General features: G+C 34.0%; 1 protein-coding gene across 1 annotated transcript; it reads left to right on the plus strand.

The window, feature by feature from the left end:
* Positions 1-1620: 1620 nt before the first annotated feature.
* Positions 1621-20967, plus strand: LOC125050213 (tubulin beta chain-like). Its single transcript, XM_047649904.1, has 3 exons — positions 1621-1779; positions 17976-18084; positions 19487-20967. Exons 1-3 carry the CDS (start codon positions 1723-1725, stop codon positions 20692-20694), a joined length of 1374 nt encoding a protein of 457 aa, XP_047505860.1. The 5' UTR covers positions 1621-1722; the 3' UTR covers positions 20695-20967.
* The last annotated feature ends 4090 nt before the right edge of the window (positions 20968-25057 follow it).

Consider the following 25057-nt stretch of genomic DNA (forward strand, 5'->3'; position numbering starts at 1 on the left):
ATCATTGAAGTCGGTATTGTATGCCTATGTATAAAGAAAAAAACGCCTTGTATTTTCATCTTGGCAAAGGAGACGAATTTTCTATAGTGTATTTATTGTTGAATTATGTTTGAATTTTGTTAGTTTAAATAGATGGTATAGTGTGTGTGGTCTCAGTTTCGCACTTAAACGCACATGTGGTTCGTTGTGCGTTAAATCCCGGGTAATTAAGCCAGCGTAGCTCCATCCAGAAGCTCGGAAGTTTCCTTGCCAGGCTTCACGGTGCTACTTCACTTCTACAAGGATGTCTGCTCGTTGGGAAGCCACGCATTTCAGAACGTGGGTGTCTGATACGCTGAAACAGCCTCTGCACAACGGTCTGTCTGTTCAAGCCCAAAAAGATGTTTATTAAGAAGACAGAGGCCTTAATATGTTTTTACTTAGCCTAGTTGTTTAGTAGCTTCATACCAATATAAGGAACATTTTGTTACCATAGACACTGGTCGCCTTTCCGGAAACTATAATTATTTCTCTACATAAAAATCTTCCTCAGAGGAATTACTCGAAGTGGTCCATCGTCGAGTTTTAAGTTTAGAAACATATTTTGCTATTCATTTTTATTAATGTTCAGAAATCAGCTAACGTTTATATCCGCTAAAGATCAATTAATATATCAAAAATTATAAATAAATAAAATAATTATTTAAATATATTAGGCCCAAAGTTATTTTTAAAATTTCCATAAAAAATGTATTTTTGCACAGCCGGAGTTCAAACCTACGATCTCAATGGATCTGGAATCATACACATATTTCATGTTCATACAGCTGTGGTTACATTTTTTAATTCTCTTTGTATTAACACGTTATCAAATTTATATCTAAGAACTTAAATGGTCCTTGAATAATTGTATGCTATTGTTATTTGATGGCGACCGCCGGCCGGCGAACTTGCGATGATTCACTTGGGGTTGCCATTGAATTTATATAATTTTCCCTGACTTTCTTTTTTATATTAAACCAAAGGTGAACTGTAGGCTATTTGGATAAAAAATGATAAAATTAACTGTATTAAATTTACATTATCACAAAGATATCTCAGTAGGACAATGATTAATGTTCGTATTCTAATTCGTATCTCAAGTCACAATCTCGTCTTGAGCTCTGTCAAATGTCGAAATACGGGCCTAAGTTCTGTTTTGTAAAGTTATTTCGTTTATTCGTAAATTATAATATAAAGACCTTTCAAACAATTATTTTCTAAATTATATTATAATTTATTAAGAAAAAAATCGAGATTACACAAAAACGGCTCTGTACTTCTTCTACTTGTCTTTGCTGAGATAAGGTTGAGTGTTTACTACTGCGGCTAATAAATGGACTACCCGATCTGTAATTACATAGCTCAACGTTAAGCAAAACAAAAAACAAGTTGAAGAATTATTGTTATATGCATTTGTTCTCCTAGCAAGCCTATTGTTACTTTAATATAAATAACAGTGGTTTTCAAATGTTATATTCCATGATTTTAATTGTATTATATATAATAATAAAAACCATTTTACTCCCGAAAAACCGCCAGTTTCCATCACTGGTAACATTCTCACCCCATACGTTGTCATTGTAGTTCATTCCCATTCACACAGCGTTTCAAGCGATCTTGCATCTTCATTCGACATTTGAGCATCAGCCGGGCACGTGATAGGCTGTGTAACAGTATAATTAATTAATATTTTATACAAATATGAGGGAAATAGTGCATTTACAGGCGGGACAGTGCGGGAACCAAATCGGCTCAAAGGTAGGATTTTTGAATTTTTAAACGGTATTTTTGGTTATTACCATGTGTCTACGGATTTTAACGTATGATTTTCTGTGATTTAGAAATAAAATGCAACAATAAATAAAAGTATACGTATATTTATTATTTATGGTAAATTCTGTGATCTATGAAAGGTGTTAAATATTCAAACGTTCTTTTTTAATTCTTTAATGACGAGTATTCTGGAATTTATAAGTTTGAAAGGGGTACTTTTAGATTCAGGTTTAAGTAACAATACCTAGATACATATATATTCATACAGTAATACCTTATACATTTAACGTATCAAATTACATTTCTTTTCACCTACATCATGGAAAAATATGCATTTTAAACAAACATAATTTGATCTTGTCATCAACATGGCGTATTTTTAAACAATTCGAAATTTGAATTTATTTAACACTTAAGTCTGAAAACTAACTCGTTCATTCATTAGTTTATTATCTCTGTATGTTACTTTTTTCCTATCTATATACCTACATATTCCAATAATATTAATATTCTTATCTATCGGGTGTGTCATTCTGGTGAAATACATTTTGTAAATTGTTTCCTTGATTTACGATTCTAATTTAATTTTAGCAATTTCAATAAAAGAATGCGGGTATGAATTTAGTTTGCACTAATTTATGAATATCATGACTATCTTCGTAGATCTGACTTTTTATTGTAAAAGTGAAACCTAGAGAAAGAACGCAATAAAGAAAGTTATTAAATTTTTTCCTTTTATAGTAATAAAGTGTTACAGGCGTGATTCTACGCCTTTTAAGTTTTTATTAGAGCACAGAAACATGGCATACTTTCACGCTGAATATTTTTTTCGGTTCAAAGCTAATTATTAAAAATGATTCTACTTTTACAATCGCCCCGATCTATGATAACGAGAAAGGAAGTTTCGTTTTATGAATAAATGTTAAATTATTCTAAAATTTCATACGTAAAATATTTAAAACTGTTTAGTATGATCAATAATAGTTCACAATTAAAAAAATCAATAAATTATTAATGTAATATGTTTAGCAGTCGTAAGATTGGGCTAAAAATAGCATAGGCAACTGTGTTCTATAGAACAGCTGCACTGTGAAAAAAGAAGGAAGTATATTGTTGTAGGTACGTGCATATCTTCATCTCGTTTACTCTCGCAGTCAGTTTTTTATCAGAATAGGTGTTTTAAAGGTTATTGACGTCTAGATAGCAATTGCATATTTGAATTTCGAATTTGCGGATGAATTAATTTGCACAGATTAGAAACAACTATTTTTAACCAAAGAGTTTTTTATTCCGGAAATAGCTATGAGAGTCGGTTTTTCTCTTTATTTTCTTTCAATCTTCATACAAAGTTATTCAATAATTTCCTTTTACTACTTACATTATATTAATCTAGCTAATTAGACTTAATTATTAAAATAATTTAATTATACATTTATTCTCATAAATTATTCTGAATAGAAACATATATTTTTTTATTCATTAAAATTCTATTATCTATATATTTTTCACACACGTAATTGCCCCACGGTTCAACTATGATAACTGTCAAGTGACTGTTATGAGTGGCCGTTAACGGTTTCAAATGCGTTCTAGAATTCGGTTTTAACAATAGAACTGTCAGTTGGGAAAACTTTCATTACTTTTAAATTTAGAATTTTTCTATGACCTGGTACAATAGACCTTTAAAGTCAACTTATTTGGAAAATGTTCATTACTTTGGAGTCACTATACTTCACTTCACTAAATTTCGTCATTTAAATTGATTGAATTGTATTTTTATATTAAATTATAAATAGGTTAATAGGATGTTGGATCTTTTAGTAAAACGTTGAGTGGCGGCGGGCGGGAGGTAAAAACACACTTATATGCATTAGTAACACTTAGAATTTATTTAAATGTAGATAGAACCATAGAACTAATAAGGACTAGTTAATGCTCATAATACGGAGAATCAATCCGTCAGCTGTCTGATATGAGAGATTGACACGAATGCACAAAGGCCAAATATAACAGGAAATTCAACAATGATTTATCTGTTTATAGCTTTTAACGAATGTTTTGATGACAAAAACTATTTTACGTGTTCTAAGATCATGTGGCGTATATTTAGACCGGGTGACCCAAACGGGCACGATCTTCAATCGTTTGATGCAAGCACTCGAAGCGTCGAGTTAGGTAAATAATGTAATAAAGTATGTTTTATTTGAATGTTACGTATACGGTGAGCCCATAAATTCTCACATAAACTCGAGTTAAGTTTGGTGGCGGTTTTTGAATGATGTTTAAGTAAAACTCTTTGTGTGAAGCTGATTGTGTAAAACATGTGCTTATATGTAACATAAAAATAAGAGTAGTGGGGTTGCGACGTTAAAAAAACTCATTTGGCTCATCTAAGCGTATTGTTGTGTACCGGGTTGTGCAGCTCCCTCAAAAATGGTTGAGGTGCATGAGCTATTCGGGGCATGCTTGCCGTCTGCTGGCACAGGCTTGCTCAGATCGATCTGGTTCTTTCTTCCAAAGACCAGTCCAGTAAATACTCTGCATTTGTTTACACCAATTTATTAATTTATTATTGTATTATCTGGACTATAAAAGAGACTAAGACCCCCGAGTTTGTTTCGACATTTCTTCTCAGGGCAGTCAGTTAGGAAATGTCGACTTCATCTAGTTTAGGAAGACATTGTAAAAGTGATTTATATAGTCCTACTTGCAAGAATAAACTATTTCATTTCATTTAAGTTTAATACATCTGAGTGACACTTCAATACAAGTGAAGTCGACCTTTTTGGACATTATCGGAAACAAGACCTCTCGCTATAGAGTATAGATCTTTCTAGAGATTTTAACTTTTAAAACGGATCTAGTACTTTTTCCTCTTTATATTATATTTATGTTGATGGAGTCATACAATTTTATATTTTTAAATTGAATTTAGTACAAATACTGGCCACATGCTAACCCTACATAAAAAAATTCTCTGTCTATTGAAAGTCTTCAATGGCAGATGTTTTGTATGATATACACAAAGAATAATTTGAAATAAGAATTACATCGCAAAAACGTGATGTCCAGGTGCATACTCGAACATCTCTATAGGTACATAGTGTTCCATTATTTCGCGGCTTTTTGTTTTACGTTTGCTAATTTAAGATATTTAATTGACTATAATAGGCGTAATATATGTGAGCAAAATCATTGTCGTATTTATAGTAAAATAATTTTAAAAAAGTTAATATATTTTTAATTTAGTATATACTTGTTTCAGTTGTGAAAAAATATTTTGGATTAATAGGACTTAAATACAATACGAATATATTACAATACAACAATACAATAGACAATTTTGGTACTTTTGTAATTGTCGATAGTAAGTAATTGACAATTGAAATTATGTATAACATACCTAATTATAACCTATTTCTATCAACATAATTTTCATTACATATTGGTCAAAATAATAAATTAAGTAGTTACTAAAAAGCTAATAATACACACGCATTAACTATTAATAATTAAACTAACGTTAAAAAATTCATTAGAGTTCATGATTCACGCATGGAAGTAGCTGTTCGTGCGTGGAATATGTCAATTGTCATTGTAGTCTGATGGTGGTGGCCATATTTGACGCGTGACAAACATCCGGCCTTAAAACGCCGCCCAAAAGGGGATAAGTGACGTCTTAATTTGTAATTGGCGCCATAAAGAGAGCTATACGGTTATGGATATCTAGATTAGCCAGAAAAGTGGAATTAAATTACATATTTTTCCTACATTTGTTTATATTAGGAACAGTACGGCGACAAAGCTTATTCTTTATAGAAATTCACGCAGGCTATGGTAATGACATATACATATTATTTTTATTAAAAAAAGCTCTTCGTAAGATTTATACGCATTCTGTATTCTGTTTTTGAAATTTGTTAGACTTTAAAACTCATCTCTATATTATAAATCCTCTGAATAGAGGCTTTAGTGACAATAGCAAGACCTAAGTTAGGGTACCTATCCCTTTTTTATTTTATAATCAAGCTTTGTTCGAGAACAATGGAACCCTCATCGAAGCTCATAATTACTCTGATACGACTAAAAAACATTAAGCGGTTTTTCAATCCATTTTGGCACTTTAAAAATACAATAATACTACGCACTTCGTATTTAGAAAATCGCCATATCATTCATTGAACCGCTGTTTTTTTTAATTTGCCAAATGGGGGGCAGGCTAGAGTTTTTCGACAAAAGTTGTCTTACGTTTTCGCGTTCTTAAAATATTTTAAGTGTTCTAGACGAATTTATATTAAGGTTTCATTCTTAATTTATTAGTTTCTTCATATTATGTGGTCGAAACCTTGAATAATTATCGGGTTGTTTTATACTACCATAGCATAACATAACTTTGATTTCTTTGTTTACCTCTATAAAAATTCATAAGAAAGGAGCGGTTTAGTCTGTAAGAAAGGATTTTCGTTAGGATATTCCTGTCTCCTTTACCCCACTCGGTTTGTAATAAAAATAAACACGATGCATTTGTCCACGTCATGTGCAACAAGTGTTCTTTAAATGTGACTGACAGTCCGGGTGTGTACATTTTTGTTAAAATAAAATTATGCTATTTTTATTTATATTTAACACCCGTATGTTATTTATAAATACTAATTCTTTGTCTGATTTTTTTAAACTAAATTACAAATGACTGCACTTTATTGTACAATCCAAAGACAAAAAAAAATATCTATCAATGCCAAATCATAAAATGACTGCTTCACGACTGATTTGAGAGCGACCGCCGATGCGAAAACCGCTGTGTGAGTTCGAAAAGTGAGTTACAGAATCGCAGGGTTGTATCGTACTCTCTGATACGGCTGCCAATCGTGGACTTAACTAAACTAGTAAGTAAGTAGTCTGCCAGAAAGCAATTTAGTTTATTTGTAAATAGCTTGCATTTACAAATAAACTTGGAGTATAGACAAAACAATATTTACTCATACAAAAGGATTACAGGACTTAACCAAATAAATATTCTCCTTCAATTAAGTCCTTAAATATTTTTATAATAATAAATTATATCTCATCAAATCCGTATAATCGTTTAAGCGATACTATTTTAAAACAACGCCCTTTAAAAAAATATAGTACCAATGTTTTACTGTGATAAAAATGACTTCAAACTATGGTGAATCAAATCTTCCTAGAACTCCAACGAGTCACGTTTTGTTTTAGGCCGTTTCTCCACTGCTCCGGTCCGGCAAACGTTAATTACCGATCCGATTTAGAAACTCACAACAGTACTTACGTACTTCTACACTACTCCGTCATCTGATTTTTAACGATCCGATAACTAGCTAGATCGTAACGGGGTGTTTTATCGGTCCAAGTATATCCAAGAGGTTGTAAATTATTATTCACAGGTTTATTTATAGTTTGTTTAATTTGAAAGAATCTGTATAACCTGGACCATTAAACAAAATTAAGATGCTATTTATTTTTATATTTAATAGTGAACTATTTATTAAGTAGATTATAATATTTTAAGATAGACAATATAAAAAAAGTAATAAACTTGCCAGAGCAATAAAATATTTAGAATTTAGAACGTTTTATTAATAAAATAAAGTATATGGGTTTTAGTTAATATAAGTGTTGCATGATAAATATACATATATCGATTATTGTCGGATCGGATATAGTGGAGAAGCGCAATCCGGCCTTCCGATATTTTTCTCATGACTCATTCCGGTATCCTACGCCGGACCGGAGCAGTGGAGAAAGGGCCTTATCATTATACGATTGTTCCAGTGAATGTTGACTTGTAGATTAGAATGTTAGGATTTATATTGGATTTAACTGTAATTAAACATGACTGACATGCTAACACAATGGATTGTGCAACGTTAAAATGCATACATCATAAACACACACACACATACAATAATATTTAATAAGCACAAGATAAATTTAATTATATTTTCACGCAATTAAAAAGAAACTGTTTTAGTTCTTGAAAAAATTTAATCTATCCAAAATGCACTAAAAAAGTTTTAAAAAAATCTAAGTCCAATTCGCTGCAAATCCGAATCATTTAACACCTCAATCATCCACATCATTTCAATTCTGATAAACAATAAAGTACAAGCTCCCACCTTTTCGAATGCCAAATCATAAAATGACTGCTTCACGACTGATTTGAGAGAAACCGCCGATGCGAAAACCGCTGTGTGAGTTCGTGAAGTGAGTTACAGAATCACAGGGCTGTACTGCTCCACTTGACCTAATCCTATTCATACTACATCAGCGTAGATTGAAGGATACTAGAAACATGTAATTTTGACAGCTATGACGAAAACACTCACAAAAAATCTTGTTAAAAGTGTATAGGTCCAAAAAGCAAGCTATTTTTTTAATGTAATGGGATGCAAACGGGCAGGAGGCTCACCTGATGTTAAGTGATACCGCCGCCCATGGACCAGACCATACCATAACCAGAAGGCACGCAAGTGCGTTTCCGGCCTTTTAAGACTGGTACGCTCTTTTCTTGAAGGACCCTAAATCGAATTGGTTCGGAAATATAATAGAAGAAATATTACGTATATTTAAACGATTTAAAATAATCTCCCCTTACTCAATCAGTACATTAATCAAATACTAATTATAATTGTCTTACAATTTACGAAATCTTAGTACAATAAACCTATTTATATGATAATAAATCTCGCTTATTAAACCGCCTTTAGGGTCAGTGACCGCGGTAATGGTTACTGTCTAGATTTCCTACAATTTTTTGTCTAGATAGAATTTTTTCTGCCTTATAGACGCAATAAGCTGCCCTGTTCGTCTAAAATTGATCAACACAGTTTTGCTTGATAGATTCAGTACTATTCATTATTATTATTAACAAAACCATATTATGACAACAAATAAGACACTATTTGGTGTTTAAACACGAGATGGAGCAAAGAGCAGCCACATATTTGCATTTGTTTCACTTAATTTTTTAGCCACCTAGGTCTTTTATCTTAATATCTTAATATATATAAATTACGTGTCACGTTGTTTGTCCGCTATGGATTCCTAAACTACCCAATCGATATCATCAAATTTGCACACCGTGTGTAGTTTGATCCAACTTAGAAGATAGGATAGCTTACATCTCAATTTATTGAGATATATACCCGCAATATGATTTGATTGCAAAATATTTGTTCATTTTTTGACTGTCACAATTCTAACAAATGGCGCTGTGTTGAAAGTACCAACGTTTCACATAAGCTACAATTTAATGGCATAACCACCAAAAAAGCATGGTGGTCCCCATGACTGGTGTTCTCCTACCGTTTCCCTTGAATAGTTTGATACTATGTAATATAACAAAAACCTTAGCTACAGCAACGCTTGACCAACGTATAACGTATTTTATAAATATAGTTTCATCGGTACTAATCCGAACAGACCGAATCCAGAACGATAGTAAGTTCAATATTGGTCCAAATCATTTGCAAAACGGGGTTTGTAGCACCGAATAGATAAAATTATACCTTAATATGTGGCGCGCAGTGGTTCAACCCGCCTTTATTCTTCCGCAACGTGATGTTAGAATCTGTGTAAAGTTGATAAAAAGAAAAATTTTAAGTTTGTTATAATAATATCTCTATTATGAGTTATAAATGTATGTTTAGTAAATTATCATTATGTTCTCTTTGTTTTTAAATAGTCTTCATGTTTAAAATAAACATACGATGCCAATTACTTTTAATAGCGAAAGTTGTATATAATATTGAAGTAGAAAACTGTGCTACAATGTTACTATAATGTTATAGTGCTATTATAAGTGCTATAGTATTTTCATGATGAAACATATTTCTAATTTGTACTTACCGCAGGAAGTTAAATTTTTCTTGGCATTAGTCTGTGGTTGCGATCAATATCCGGCTTTGTTTTTTTAACCACAGATTCCATGAGAACGGAAATTATTCCTTTACAAGTTGGAAACGTATGTCAATAGTCCGGTAAATTTAGACCAAAAAATGAGAGTGAAGTTACATAAAGTCCCAACAAGCTGAATTTCTGTGAAATTGTTCAAAACATAATTATAAACAATGTCTAGAAGTTACCCAACACTCCCGTGTAAGGAAAAAAAAAATATTCAATGGCATTGTTGGGACTTTATGTAACTTCGAATGTCTAAATTGACCGGGCTATCAAATATTATATCGAAATGAATACTTTTAGGTATACGTATGTAAAGTTGTACGTACATTGATATATTCACTAAATATTTAATCGTTTGTTTTTAGAATGTTTTTTTTTTGTTAAGTATTTAAAATATTTAATTTGAGAAACTTTTACGATAGTATTATACAAAATTGAATAGGTTTCATCGACGGGAACACCCTAAGACTAATTACATTAAACTCTAATGAATGATTAGAAACATATGCTTTACCTTAGGAAGTGTAATATAAACAGAGTGCCAGATGGCGATGACGCAAAGAACACAGTTGACCGAGCGATTAAAAGTCTTAAGACTGAAATACATAATTACGAAGTATTTATATAGTTTTATAATCACATTTTTGTAGTGTTACAATAAAATTTATGCAAATTATATTAAACCTAATACGTGCTCGTAAACATCTGTGAAACTGTCTGTATTATGATAAATCATAGTAGTACTAATTACCAGAGATTAAAGTCCAAAGAACGTACCAATTCTTAAAAGGCAACGTACTAGCGAGCCTTCTGTCAATGTGTCCATGGGCGGCTGTTTTACTTAAAATCGGGTGTTTCCCGTTTGCCACCTTAAAAAAAAATCCAGTGCAATACATGATGATGAGTACATGAAGTGAGCTTGCCTTTTACATATTTTGTCCTCAAATTCGAATCCTCTAAAGATTTATCCGTGAGCGCATTTCGTTCTGCGGTCCCTAGTAAGATTTTTGGGCAACCAGTGGTGGGTCTACCTGGTGGTAGAGAGATCGTTACCCACCATAGAAGCATGGCGTGACCATAGCGATCACTTATGTTTGTTACGCATACGACATAGCCTCTCATTAACAAAGCAAGTTAGGCGTATCAGACTTGCAAAGTTATGTAATAAATACACTTCCTAGAGATTGAAACTCGATACATTTTGAAACAAGGTTAAATTGGTTACGAAGTAGGACAAAAAAGTGCAACGAAAGACTTAGATTACAATCCGCAAAAAACTGATTTAAATTTTAATAACCTTTTTTAATTAAAATAATGATTTGCCATTTTTTCTTGTTACCCATGTAGTATCTAACATATGTAACCTTTTTGTCACGAAAAAAAAAATAGCGAATTATTACTTCTAATAATCATATCTAGAGAATGAATAATATCATATTTCGGCCATACAATGCGCAGAGGCGATGAGAACTTGAAGAAACTGATCGTGGTTGGTAAAACAGAAGATCACGTGACCGTTCACCAACCAGATGGACCGATCAAGTGAAAGACACAATTGTCCTCAAAACTGTATACTGTAATAAAAGAGGCGCTGGCGCACAACCTGTGGAAACAGATTGTCCGCTCTAGATGTTTCTTTGCAGACCAGACGCTTAGACACGACCGACTGAAGAGAGAGAAAGATAGATATTAGTACTTATTTTGTAGAAGATATGCAATTTGAAGTGAAACTTATTTAGGCGCATGAGGGTAAAGTTTGTACGGATGAAATGCAATAATAATAAACGGCAGAGAGAGGTTGAGACCCATTGAGAGAGAGTGAGAGGGACGAATTATATTATAGAAATTCTATTATTAAATTTATTGAAATCTCAAAAGTCGAATTGTAAATTAAAATGCCACGTGTTTTTATTATAGAAGGAATAAATTTAAAAAATTAAATTTACATATAATTTGTATGAATTTTCGACACTTGTAATATTTTAATGACAATTAAATTCATTAAATTCCTAACATACCTTCCTTTTTCCCTACCTCAAGTCTCGAAAATCTAAAGTTTTAGATTTTTATAAATATGAACAAGACAAATGAATGAATTAGTCTGCCTAAGTAGTTTCACTTCTGAATGTACTTTGTAGGCACGCACTTCTTTTCATTTATTTTCGTTAACACTTTCTAATATTAAACAGTATTAGAAATTAATGACGATAATCTTTCGGTTTAATAAAGAAGAAACCGGGGGTAAAAATCTGATATGAATAAGACGAGATCAAAAATAAATTGTAGAGGCAGTGAATGGCCGAGTCGCAATGCAACAAAACTAAAATCTATTTTGAATAAAGATGGCGGGCGCCGGCAAAAAAGGAAATGCTTTTCTGTCTCCCGAGGTTTACAGAAATAACTTGGATTTGTGAGCTTTGTATTCGTGTTTGAGTTGTTAAAAGAATGCACGATTTCCGGACTTAAGCTCAACAAAGAATGCGTTCACTTTTTAAAAGTATGACACAAGGAGGTTTCAGATAATATAACCTTTTCTATAATTGTTGTAATGAAATAACAGACTTCAAAGAAAAACTTTAACCTGTAAACAAATTATGGTTTATTTAGACTTTCAAACAAAGGTGTCGTAAATTCGTAAGTTTCGCTTATTTTTCTGTTTTGTTTCTTTATAATTTATGTTTTTTAAGTTTAAATAAACAATTGTTTTCTATAAAATGTAATTCGTGTAGAGAATTTAAATATTCTCTCACACGCAAGGTATAAATTGTTGCATTATACTTTTACTAACTTGTCAGTCAATCTAAATTATTTGTCTTATATGAAAGTTAATAATTCGCTTAATTGTTGTTGATATATTAATTTGCACATACTTAAAGTTTTATCTTACTAATTCAAACGCGAATGTCTGTGTCTTTCATGCTATTATTATTAAATATATTTTTATAATCTTTGCTTTTATCTAACTGGAGCTAGTTTGCAGGTATTATTAAATCGATTTGATAATAATCTGTGGTGTTGTCTTTTACGGGAGCTAGTAAGTGGTAGCGCCTGGGGGCCTCATAGCCTAGCGGTCTTATTTAGTGGCAGCTAGGTGAGGGGTACCGGGTTCGATTCCCGGTTCGAGGGCAAGTTTTAATTTAATTTAAATTTGTTCTCGGCCTTTGGGAGGGTTGTGCGGTACCGGGCGAGTGCTTAAATCGTACATAGAGGACACTGTCGAATTTCTAAAAAGACAAGAAGGACGAATTATAAAAAAATCCTATACATACTTGACGCTGGCTAATGCACAAATCGTGCCAGAGCCATAAAAAAATGCCGCACTCTACGGACAAAGAAAATAAGTATTATATAACCTCCTTCGTGTTTTTGACCTGGGTCTAATAATAGATTAGAATTTTTTTTTATTTTTATTAATTTAATATGTATATATTTATATTTTTACAAAATGCTTGTCGCCTCCGTCGTACGGACGTAGACAGTATAACTAGGAGAACGTTGGTTCGATTCCCATGTAATTGCTTTGATTTGGTAGACACGGGGAGGATTCGCAGATTCGCCTTAAAGCAGCGAATTAATGTCAAAAAATATTGTGTACTGCTCAATTCCAAACGCACTACCCCTTCCTTTATTAAATAAGACCCTATTAATTAATGATACTTCAGGAAATGTAACATTGTATGGCTACTTTTGATCGATATTTCCCGGAATTGCCAGTATACAGTTACTGTGGTTGGTTTCCCCCTAACTGCAGGCGACACTACGTCTAGGTTGTTTATGACGCATCGGTTTTATTATTACGTTATTGATTATTCTAGTAAAAGTCACACTTTACAATTAAAATAAAAGCAATCTCTACTATTTAAATTAATAGACAAATCCTGTCACAATTTTAAAGTTATCCGACTGAAATATTTGTTTTTTTATTATAAACTGTTCATTTGAAGAATTGAAAGTTATGAAATGAAAGTCTTCGAGACTTACAATAAGACCACAATTGACGATAAATTGATCAAGATTGAATGGAATTAATTCACTTATCTGCCGAGAGTTAAGAATGTCTTGAGTGAGTGACCTGCCAATCACCATAAAGTGAACCTAAGATCTTCGAATTGGTCAAAATTGGAATAAAAGCAATCGACAATTCTTGATCTACTTTAGTAATAGTACAGGAGGTACCTAATAATACCAACACAATTTTCCCCTAGTGCATAAGTGATGAAGCAGAGTGGCTCAGTGCAGATATGTCGACATTTTATTGCCAAAAAAGGGTAAACACAAAGAATGAAAGTTTTACATAGAATAAATGTATTTTATTGCTCCTATCTGAAATAAAACGCCTTTATTTTATAAGTGAAAAAAGTATATAGTGACGGAGCTAAATAATTTGATACCGTGCAAAATTTAAGGGTTTTTAGATAATTTTATTCGCTACGTCACCATCCAAAGCATCAACTTCAGAGTCTTCATTACTGAAGGTCGTGCCTGTCTTGAAAAGCCCTAACCGATGCGTCTTGCTGCATCCACACCACTATCCTCAGCTGGTCATGGCATTAGGGATATTGAGACCCATAATTGTCTTAATTTGGTCGATCGCCTACCAACGGGTAGGACTCCGACTACACCTGCCACCACTCCTACCATTACCAGTTTGTCCAGACTATTCGGTTCTCTCCTGGCAATATGGACAAAGTAGTTAAGCACCCGTTTTAAATGACAGTTGAGTCTTGAGGCGTCTTTAGTTGGTTTAGAATAGACTTATTGGTTCTTTGTTTATTCCATGGTATTCGCAACATTCTCCTCCAATACCACATATCGAATGCTTCTATCTTTATTCGGTCCGCTGCAGGAATTAACCAGAAACAAACCAATAACCCAGTGTCGACAACTTATTGAAAATCTAATACTTATGTCAGTATAACCTAACTTATTTATGGGAACTCTGACAATTGTATTGCTACGATACAGTTTTCATAACATTGTCTTGAAAATTTATAGTTAAGTACTAACACATACGTTTAAACTTTAAAGTAAGTTTACAGTTTAAAAATAACTGTATTTCATTGTATTTAGTTGGACAGGAAGGATAACAAAAGCCTATCTTTCTATCTATAATAGTTAAAGCGGTCAATGTGTCCACACGAATTATGTGCATGCGATTGTTTACAATCAATATTTATTACTCATCTACGTCACAAAATAATGGCATGTAATAAATTCATTTATATAGAACTAGCCGTTTCGCGCCCGCTTTGCTGGACGAATTAAAATAAATTTTATGTTTCATTATTTTATTTTTTTTCATATTTTTATTATTCTTCTTTTTAACTTCCCGCTAAGAAAATTGAAATATTTCGAAAATCGAGTTTTTAACAGATGTTGACGTTTAGAGGTTCTAGGAAGCCTCCCCGAATGTTTCCGCGGTGAAGTCCGTATGGATAAATTTTCATAAAAGTAAAACAGCAATAAAAAAATGAAGGAACGTTGGAATTTAATAAATAAATAGCCATAAACCATCTAGGCATTTCGCATCGAATGGCAGTAGTTTCATGTCGATACGATCAGTGGTTTAGGCGTGAAGGAGCCTCAAACGAAGACCATTTTCATTATATATATATATATACAATGCCGACCAATGTACAAAAATATATTCGATATTTCTGTATAAGTTTTATTAGTAATCATAACTATCAAATATACAGTATTTAAAATTTTCGCAACCCACATAGTAATAATAAAAATAATTTAATAATTAATAAAAAAAAATTAAACTAAATAAATAATAGATTATACTTCTGAATAATAATTTAAACGATAATTCCTTTTTATATACGGGATATCCTAATAGGCCTTTTCAGTCCAAAGTCAATTACCCACTTACAAAAAAATACACGACGACGATTTCGTTATTCGGTTAAAAATTTAAGATTTTGTAATTAAAAACTCATTATATTTGACTTTATCAAATATTTTTTTCTATTGCTTTTCTAGAAGGTTATATACTGTATGTTATGAGGATGTAACTTTATTTTACATAGCTGCTGTAGGTACAGGTTACTGTATGTTGAAAGATTTTTATTAATACACACGATACACAGGTGAATAATTACATTTGCTATAAAACTAATTGTTTTCATGTCACACAGCTATTATTGATATTGTCAGCAAAATGAAATTATATTATTGAAATTCAAGGAAAATAATTCCACGAGCAATTTGTTTATGATGCAATTACAGAATTTTACCATAAAATAATATTATTATATACGAAAAATATATTTTTGCTTTTATGGACTTTGAATCTTGCTACTAGGCAATTTATTTTGGTATTCAAATACCCCCTTTATTTGAATACTATTTTTGGTATTCTCTCTCTCTTCAATCGGCAGCTAATGTTTAAGCGTCGTCCAGGAATGAAGCACATGAAGCGGACTATTTGTGCCCACTGGTATTTGTCCAGCGTTTCTCTTATGACAGTGTATAGTTAGGACGATGAGTCTTCCACATCGGTCCACCTGGTTGATGAACGGCCACGTGGTCTTTCGCCTTCTGTATTACCAACCACGATCAGTTTCTCCAAGTTCTCATGACCTCTGCGCATTGTATGACCGAATTAAAATACAATTCGATGTCGGCATATAGTACAAAGGCGAGTCTGCTTTTTGTCTTAACTTATTTAAGGTACCACGTTTGTTACCATTGTTACGATATTTCCATACAAGAGAATTGTAACTATGGTAACAAATACCGTACTTAGCCTACGTTTTATAAGATTAAGTTTTAACATAATCTCTGCGACACCGGATGATCAAGTTTCGAAGGAAATCCGGCTTCTTAAAGCCACATTAAAAAGGAAATAAATGTCACATTTTCTTAATTAATTTTGATTTATCTCCATTATTTTGGTAAAACATTACGTTATTTTTAATGGGATCAATATCTTTCACTTCTAACAGCTTAGGAAGAATTAAATTAGTATTATTTCTACACTTCTTTACGATTTTTTTTTGTTATTTCTTTACTAACAGTTTAATGTTTTAGTGTAGTAAAATGTGAGATAGTTTGAACTATCATTTTATCTTGCGTTTATACATTCTAAGAACGATCTTGGTGCTAATTATACTTGATCCGCGTCTGTATTAACCCCCAATAGCAATCTCGATTCTTTATTGAAAGAACTACATCGAATAAACAAATAGAAACGCTCTTTTATATCAGAGGTGGAAATGCGTTTGCGCATCCCCTGACCCCGATAGTTGGGGTTTGTGGTACTGACCAACACAATCTCTGGTATTCAGGGACTGGGTGAGCAATACCCACTAAAATCACCTCGAGGAGTTCCTACAAAGCCGCGTTACTGACTCCAGGGTCGCTCTCGCATTCTACCGAAGAAAATGGATGCACTTGGATTTTCGTGAGACCTGGGCTTCTGTGTGATTTCTAATGTAAATAGCATAAGATTTTGACAGACATAGATTCATTTGCACACACCAACGTTTTTAGATTCGCGTATGCTATACTTAATATTGAAGTCTGAATCGGAAGAATGATTAATTGTATTTGCTCAAATAAATTGATATAGGCACAAAATTAGAGCAATTCTGTTGAAAGACGAGTTACAAACCATATAACACATTGGAGTATTTTTCTGTTAATTAGTCTATTATGCGTTCAATTAGTAATACCATGTCAAATAGTTGTGTAAGTGGTCTAAATTTTTAGCGTTTTTCTGTAACAAATTAAAGCCACCAATTATTTAAATTTATTTATTATTGTATTTATGCATTTTATATTGTAACTAAAAGGGAGTGTTCAAGTATTAAGTCACGCAATTTTTCGAGATTATTGCCCCCCCCCCCATGTAACGCGCCATAACGTTTTTCTGTACCAAATAGTAAAACGTTTCGTGACCACCCAGTGACTCTTTATACCTAAAAGTTACAATTATATGCTGTAAAGTACTTGAAAGTCGAAAAGCCCCGCATCGTAATGTTTTACGATAGGACCCCCCCCCCCTAAATTTCGTTACGTAATTATTGAACGCTCCCTAACTTATCCATTTCTTATACTTTGAAATAACTTTTATATCGTGATCCTAAACGAAAATAATTGACGTCAATTATTAGGCTCAAAGATATGTTAATTTTGCTGTTTTATTCAGTGCAAACACAGTCTACAATAACACTATTGTTTTCCAAAACGCACATATGTTTTCCTTAACAGTTTGTCCTTCCTTCCTAATGGTATAACATTGTTCGCAGTTTTGGGAAATCATATCTGAGGAGCACGGCATCAGTACTACTGGTGTCTACGAAGGCACAAGTGATCTGCAATTGGAGAGGTTATCTGTCTACTACAATGAGGCTACTTGTAAGTATCCAAATTATATAGAATAAGCACGGGAAGTGATATAAATAGATCATTATAAATATAATTATTATAACGAAAATTAATTAACCTTTTTTTTATAAGGTTTAAATACAGTTTCGTTTAACTATAATACGCCGAGTGTGTTCGAGCGGTCTACAGCCTTGCGATTCTGTAACCGAATAGATTTGAGATCGACCGCCGATGCGAAAACCGCTGTGTGAGTTCGAAAATTGAGTTACAGAATCGCAAGGCTGTATTTAAGATTCGTATTAGTTTACTTATCCCTAGAATCATTATTAAGTATTTAGCTTACGAATTACTGCAGCTTAGCTCTTTGTTAGGGACGTAAGACCTCAAACTGAAAAAGCCTTAAAGTGTAGTTAAACATTTACATAACATATAGCGTCTGTATTACATTTAGCTTTGTTAACTGTTTTGAAGAAAGATTCAAATAGAAAAGTTATTCATTACAGATAAGTATATATTTTAGTTCTTGAACGCTAGAGTTGTGCATAATGACCTAACTGTAGCCATGGCCAGCCAGGCGTGACGTTCATACTCACCAGTCGATAGTAGCGCCCTCTAGCAATGAGATTTTTATTCAAACTGATAACTTTCGAACTAGGTTATGAAAGGTTTAATCAAAAATGGGTTCTTTGTATGGTTACTGATCTTTTATTAAGTTTTACAATGACTTGTAATTAATTTAACTTCACCATACAAATCTTGGCGGATATTAGGATTGCTCTATGTTTTAATACCATAAATACGTTAAGTAATTTATGTTGACATTTAAAAAAAATGGAGGGCGAGGTGGTATATCTTGGCTAACTATAGGGCATACGCCAAGCCTATTTCTGGGTATCTATTAATTATTTACATACACATTTTGCTATGTATTTCGATGCCTCACTAATATAATTGCTAGAACTGAACGAAAGTTACTTAGCAACCTTTTAGTGAAGTACATAAACCACATTGTCAGCAGTACGCTTCGTAAGTTGAACAATAAAAGCACCCGCAGTAATAAATCGTTAATTACGATAACAAGGTCAACGACCGGGCATCTTAACAGTACACTGACTCAGACGGTACAATTAGACTAATTCCTACAGAAATTTCGGTAATTTTCTACTTGAGAGTAGCGTTACCGTAGGCTAATGCAGTAATTAGGTGCGTTTTGAGTCAATTGTTCGAATAAATTGCCGGTTTTGGTTGTATTTTGTGAGGATAGAATGTAACTTAAGCTTTTTCCTGTCAGCTTAAATATAGCAATGTTTTTAAGGAAGTATAGTGATATAAAATGCACAATATTTGTTATATTTCGGCCACATACAACACAAAATTGAAAACTTTCTGAATAATCACTAGATATTTACTTTTTTATTATTATAACCTACAGGTGCGTCGGCCTCGAATGGCGGCAAGTACGTCCCACGCGCCGTCCTCCTCGATCTGGAGCCAGGCACCATGGACGCCGTCCGCTCCAGCGCATACGGTCAGCTTTTCCGCCCGGACAACTTCGTCTTCGGCCAATCAGGCGCCGGCAACAATTGGGCAAAGGGTCACTATACAGAAGGCGCTGAGCTCGTCGACGCTGTCTTAGACGTCGTCCGCAAAGAGTGCGAAAACTGCGACTGCCTTCAAGGGTTCCAACTCACACACTCCCTCGGTGGTGGTACCGGATCCGGTATGGGTACCCTTCTCATCTCCAAAATCAGAGAAGAATACCCCGACAGAATCATGAACACATACTCAGTTGTCCCCTCGCCCAAAGTATCAGACACAGTAGTAGAACCGTACAACGCAGTCCTTTCCATCCACCAACTAGTCGAGAACACTGATGAAACATATTGTATAGACAACGAAGCTCTATACGATATTTGCTACAGAACCCTCAAAGTCCCAAATCCCTCATATGGAGACCTCAACCATCTCGTGTCGCTCACCATGTCTGGCGTGACCACCTGCCTGCGGTTCCCAGGTCAGCTGAATGCGGATCTCCGCAAGCTGGCCGTGAACATGGTTCCCTTCCCTCGTCTCCACTTCTTCATGCCTGGCTTTGCACCACTCACGTCACGCGGCAGCCAGCAATACAGAGCCCTCACCGTACCCGAGCTGACCCAACAGATGTTCGATTCCAAGAACATGATGGCCGCCTGCGACCCACGACATGGCCGCTACCTCACGGTCGCCGCCATTTTCCGTGGCCGCATGTCCATGAAGGAGGTCGACGAACAAATGCTGTCAATACAAAATAAAAACAGCAGTTTCTTCGTCGAGTGGATTCCGAACAACGTAAAGACTGCAGTGTGTGATATTCCTCCTAAAGGACTGAAAATGTCGTCAACTTTCATCGGAAACACGACCGCAATCCAAGAGCTGTTCAAGAGAATATCGGAGCAATTCACTGCTATGTTCAGGCGCAAGGCTTTCTTGCATTGGTACACCGGTGAGGGTATGGACGAGATGGAGTTCAGTGAAGCCGAAAGCAACGTCAATGACCTGGTATCAGAATACCAACAGTATCAGGAAGCCACCGCTGAGGATGACACAGAATTCGACCAAGAAGATCTGGAGGAGTTAGCTCAAGATGAACACCATGATTAATCCTGTAAGCCGAGGTGAACTTAAAATATATATTTTTCAAAGATATTAAGGCTAAGGATTATCTTTTCAAACCAAAGTGTTCTCAGCGGTCTAAGTATTGCACTGTGCCTTGTCAATCGCCATGTGACTTGTTCTCGAAGTGCAAATTTTTTTTTTAAATGGAGTATTATTTAAATATGTAATATTTCGATATTCGAACGTACCAACTTGTGCATTTAAATTATTTTATCGTCTTGCTTTTATATAATTTATAAATAAAGTTTTAAAATCAAAGCGTGTTTCATTGTAACGTCCAACATTTTAACTATCATGCTACGAGAGAAAGCGGGGAATGGCAGCGGTGATGAGTATCCGGAACGTACAATCTCATAATATCTCCCGGGAAGTATGCGCTTTTCGTTTCGTTATTCATTAAACTTAAACCGGATTTAATTTGCGCTGATTCCCTACGAAGTTCTAGTGAGTCATACCCTAACATCCCCTAAATTAAGAAACTCGTAGGGTAAAAGTAAGTACTTTCTTTTATATAAAGTTCTAAGGAACTTCCTTTGTACCCTGTACCTTGTGTACCTTTCGATACGAGTCCGTCATAATAATAATTTATTTATTGCAAGAATATGGAACAAAAATGTTAAGGTACAATCGTAAATCGTTCGAATATTCTGCCACACACAATGGCGCGCAAATTTGTCTTAAGGAATTTTACATTATTAGTCACGTAGATTTAAGTTTAAAAAAAACTTATTTTAATTAATTTTATTTAATTACTAGTGGACCCGACAGACGTTGTCCTGCATGATATTTCAAACAATTAGTAAAGCAAAGTATGAAAGTACCGACTGCAGCGCCATCTGGCGGGCTGATTTGTGAATCTAAACCATTCCCAGATCCCCTTGAACACACAGAAAAAATTTCATCAAAATCGGTCCAGTCGTTTGAGAGAAGTTCAGTGACATACACACAGAAGAATTATATATATAAAGATTTGAATGGTTATAACAAATACAGGATGAAAAGACTCGTAATTAGAATTATTGAATAAAACAACAGTTCCGGATAATATCTCGAAACAGACTGATAACTTCAAACCGGAGTAGTATCTATCTCATTTCAGTTATGATGACATGACTGTCTTTAGTATTATGTTAGGAGCTTACATCTTAGGGGTATAACAGATCATTACTTATATGACGCAGCTGGTTTCGAGAATTGATCTGACTAATGAGGACCCAGTAACATCCTAGTAGCAGTGTCGGAGAGGCCCATCAGGATATCTGTAATAGTCCGAATATTCTCCGCAAACGAGAGATCTGGAACAAACAAAACACCCAGATCACGGACTTACAACGCGCCTAACTTTAGATCCTATGCTATAGTCGCAGAGTATTTTATTCCAAGAGGCACTAAAAGTCATCGCTTCGCATTTGTCATAGTTAAAATGGAGTTTATTTAATACACTCCAATGCAGTATCTCCAGTGACATAGACAGTCGGTGTTTGTCCGAATTTCTTTAAAAATCTTAACGTCGTCGGCTAATAATAGGACTGGAAGATCGTTAATCGCAATCAGAAATAGCAACGGTCCTAGATTTGAACCCTGGCTAATACCAGAACTTGTAGGATATAGCTGCTAGATATATTGTCCATATTTAAGATATTGTTTACGATTTGATGGGTTACTAGAAAAATACTTAACCAGAACAGGTCCAGCTGCGATTAACTTTTGAAGAAGAGTGTCGTCGTCTACTCGACTCGAAACCATTTTCTTTGTGAAAATCCAAATATAATCTACCTGACACTGAATGACTGATTTATCAATTTCTCGTGACATGATAAATGTCAGCCAATGACAAGACATTTGGGGAATGCATTTAGGTAACATTAGGGCTTTTTAACACGTACCACAACCACACCACGTCGCAACGACAAAATGCTGTGAAGCAGTGGTTACGTGTGAATAGTGTCGCTGCAGCTTTTTGTAGTTGCGTTGTGGTACCGACAAAATGTCGATGTGGTTGCATTGTCGCCAGTATTTGCGATGCGGTTACATCGTGTGCAGACACAGTTGCGGAACGTGTTTCCGCTATGAAAGCCGGAGGTGACTGACCAAACTCTTGGAATTCGAAGAGGAAACTACAACCTTAGTCGAATGCAGAATGAATGAACCGGGCGAGGGAAAAGCGGCGGGCGCGCACTGTCGTTAATCGTCACTAGTTCGCAGTACCGCTGGTGGTCGCGTTGTAGTTGCGATGTGGTCGATATCACACACACGGTCGATAACGACTGCAAAATGTGGTACGTGTGAATAGTCCTATTCATTTTCAATAAAAAATATACGCCCGGCCACGTGGTGTGGTTGTAGTACGTGTGAAAAAGCCCTTAGTGTAAGGACATTTGAAACACGTTCGCCAGCGTACACAGAATCGCAATAGGCCTGTGTCGTCGACTTTGCTTCTATATACTACTTTGGGAACTAGGGTCACGCGAATTTTTGGGTCTAAGCCATGCCGGTTTCTTCACGTAGCTTTCCTTCACCGTTCGAACTAATCTTAAATCGAAAGTCCATTGGTGCACAGCCGAGGATCGAACCCACGTCCTCAGGGAAGAGAGTAACACTACTCGAAAAAACAAATATTTAACTTAATTCACTGAATAAAAAAGACATTAAATAGTAATAATGTAGTATATTTTTTATATGAGGATTTAAAAAAAAAAAATATAGACAAATATTTTATTTCTTATAATCCGACGCAAAAGTAAACTAAATATTTACATGTGAACACAACATATTCAAATGGAAATATACTTGTTTTTAATAACATCAATTTATCATCTATGGTTTATTATTGTCTATGGCGGAGAACTCCATTTACATTGATCTAATATGGCATACTCAAAAATGCATAATTTAATCTTGACAAGGGAAAAGATAATATAAAATACGGAAACATATATGGCATCATAATATTTAAATCTGATAAACTTTTTTCGAAAACCAATTTCACTTTTAATTAAAAAAAAACATATATGTAATTAAAATATTAACTATTAAATTTAATCAGATTTTAAACTTCATATAGATGACTTTCAATTTTGGAATTGGTTTTCAAAGGAAACAAATTTTTAATTCTTATAATTACTAGCTTAAACTAAATGCATAAAGATACACTTTTAACAATTAAAACTAACAATTTTAGTGCTAATTTAACAAGTGGTTAGCAAATTGCACCTTCAGAAATTCTACGTTTATTTTTGTATTTAGTTTGAAGTAAATTGTTAATCTAGAAGGGATATAAATTTTAGCGGGTTTTTATATATTCTGAAGGTGCACGAGATTCATTAAATAACACTTGTTTACATTAAAGTACATGTTTTAGCACCTTATATAAGGCTGCGATGAGATTTACAAAGTATATTACAATTTACAAACTATTCTATGTGCTATTTTTCAATCATAATATAAAAAAAGTGATATTGAGCAGTGTTGGCATGCAACCCCTAACACTGAGGTCGTACGTTCGAATCACGTCTTTGGACTTTTTTTGAGAACGCAACACTCGCTCGTACGTTGAGGGATAAATATTCTTTATTCAGTTTCCGTTGTGTATTCTGCGTAAATATTACGCAAAAATTATGTATGGTGAAATTGAAAAAAAAAAATTAAATCTCTAAGAAAAGTTTGCCAAAGTGTCTATCTTTTTTTGACTCTCTAGTACTACAGGATATCAATTTTGTTATAAATATAATTATTTGTGAGTCTATTTTTTTGGAACACAATATCGATTCTTTTCGAAACTATTCACCGAGCATTTTTAGAACAATATTACCTGAAGTTTACAATAACTTTGTAACAAAGTAATAGTCTAGTAACACGCCCACTTCTTCAATAAATTATAGATAGTGCAATTCACGAAGACGCGCCCCGCCAATTTTAGGTTGAGGGGATCGCGGGGTGCGGGGAGTTTGCTCCGAGCGTCAGTTGCGAACCGTCAGCTATTTATTGTAGTGTGCGTGTGTACCGATAACACTCATTGACGGAAGCTTGCACACATATACTATAAACGGTTAGGAGGAATAGTGGGGCGCGTCTTCGTGGATTGCACTATCTATAATGACAGTTAACATCCGCGTCAAGCTAGTTATATTTTTTTTAATTAAGAGCATTAATGAAACCATAAAATGTTCCAATTATTTACATTTTAATAGTTCATCACTATCTATTTACGATTGAAAAATTCGCACCAACTATACAATTACGTATTCCGAATTGGAATAAAAATCCGCGATTAACTGATCCCACAGAAATAATATTCAGTAATCCAGACATAAGTATTTTGGAAGATTTTAATATAAATAAAAAATAA

This window comes from Pieris napi, chromosome 6, assembly GCF_905475465.1.
Source record: "Pieris napi chromosome 6, ilPieNapi1.2, whole genome shotgun sequence".
NCBI classification, from domain to species: domain Eukaryota; kingdom Metazoa; phylum Arthropoda; class Insecta; order Lepidoptera; family Pieridae; genus Pieris; species Pieris napi.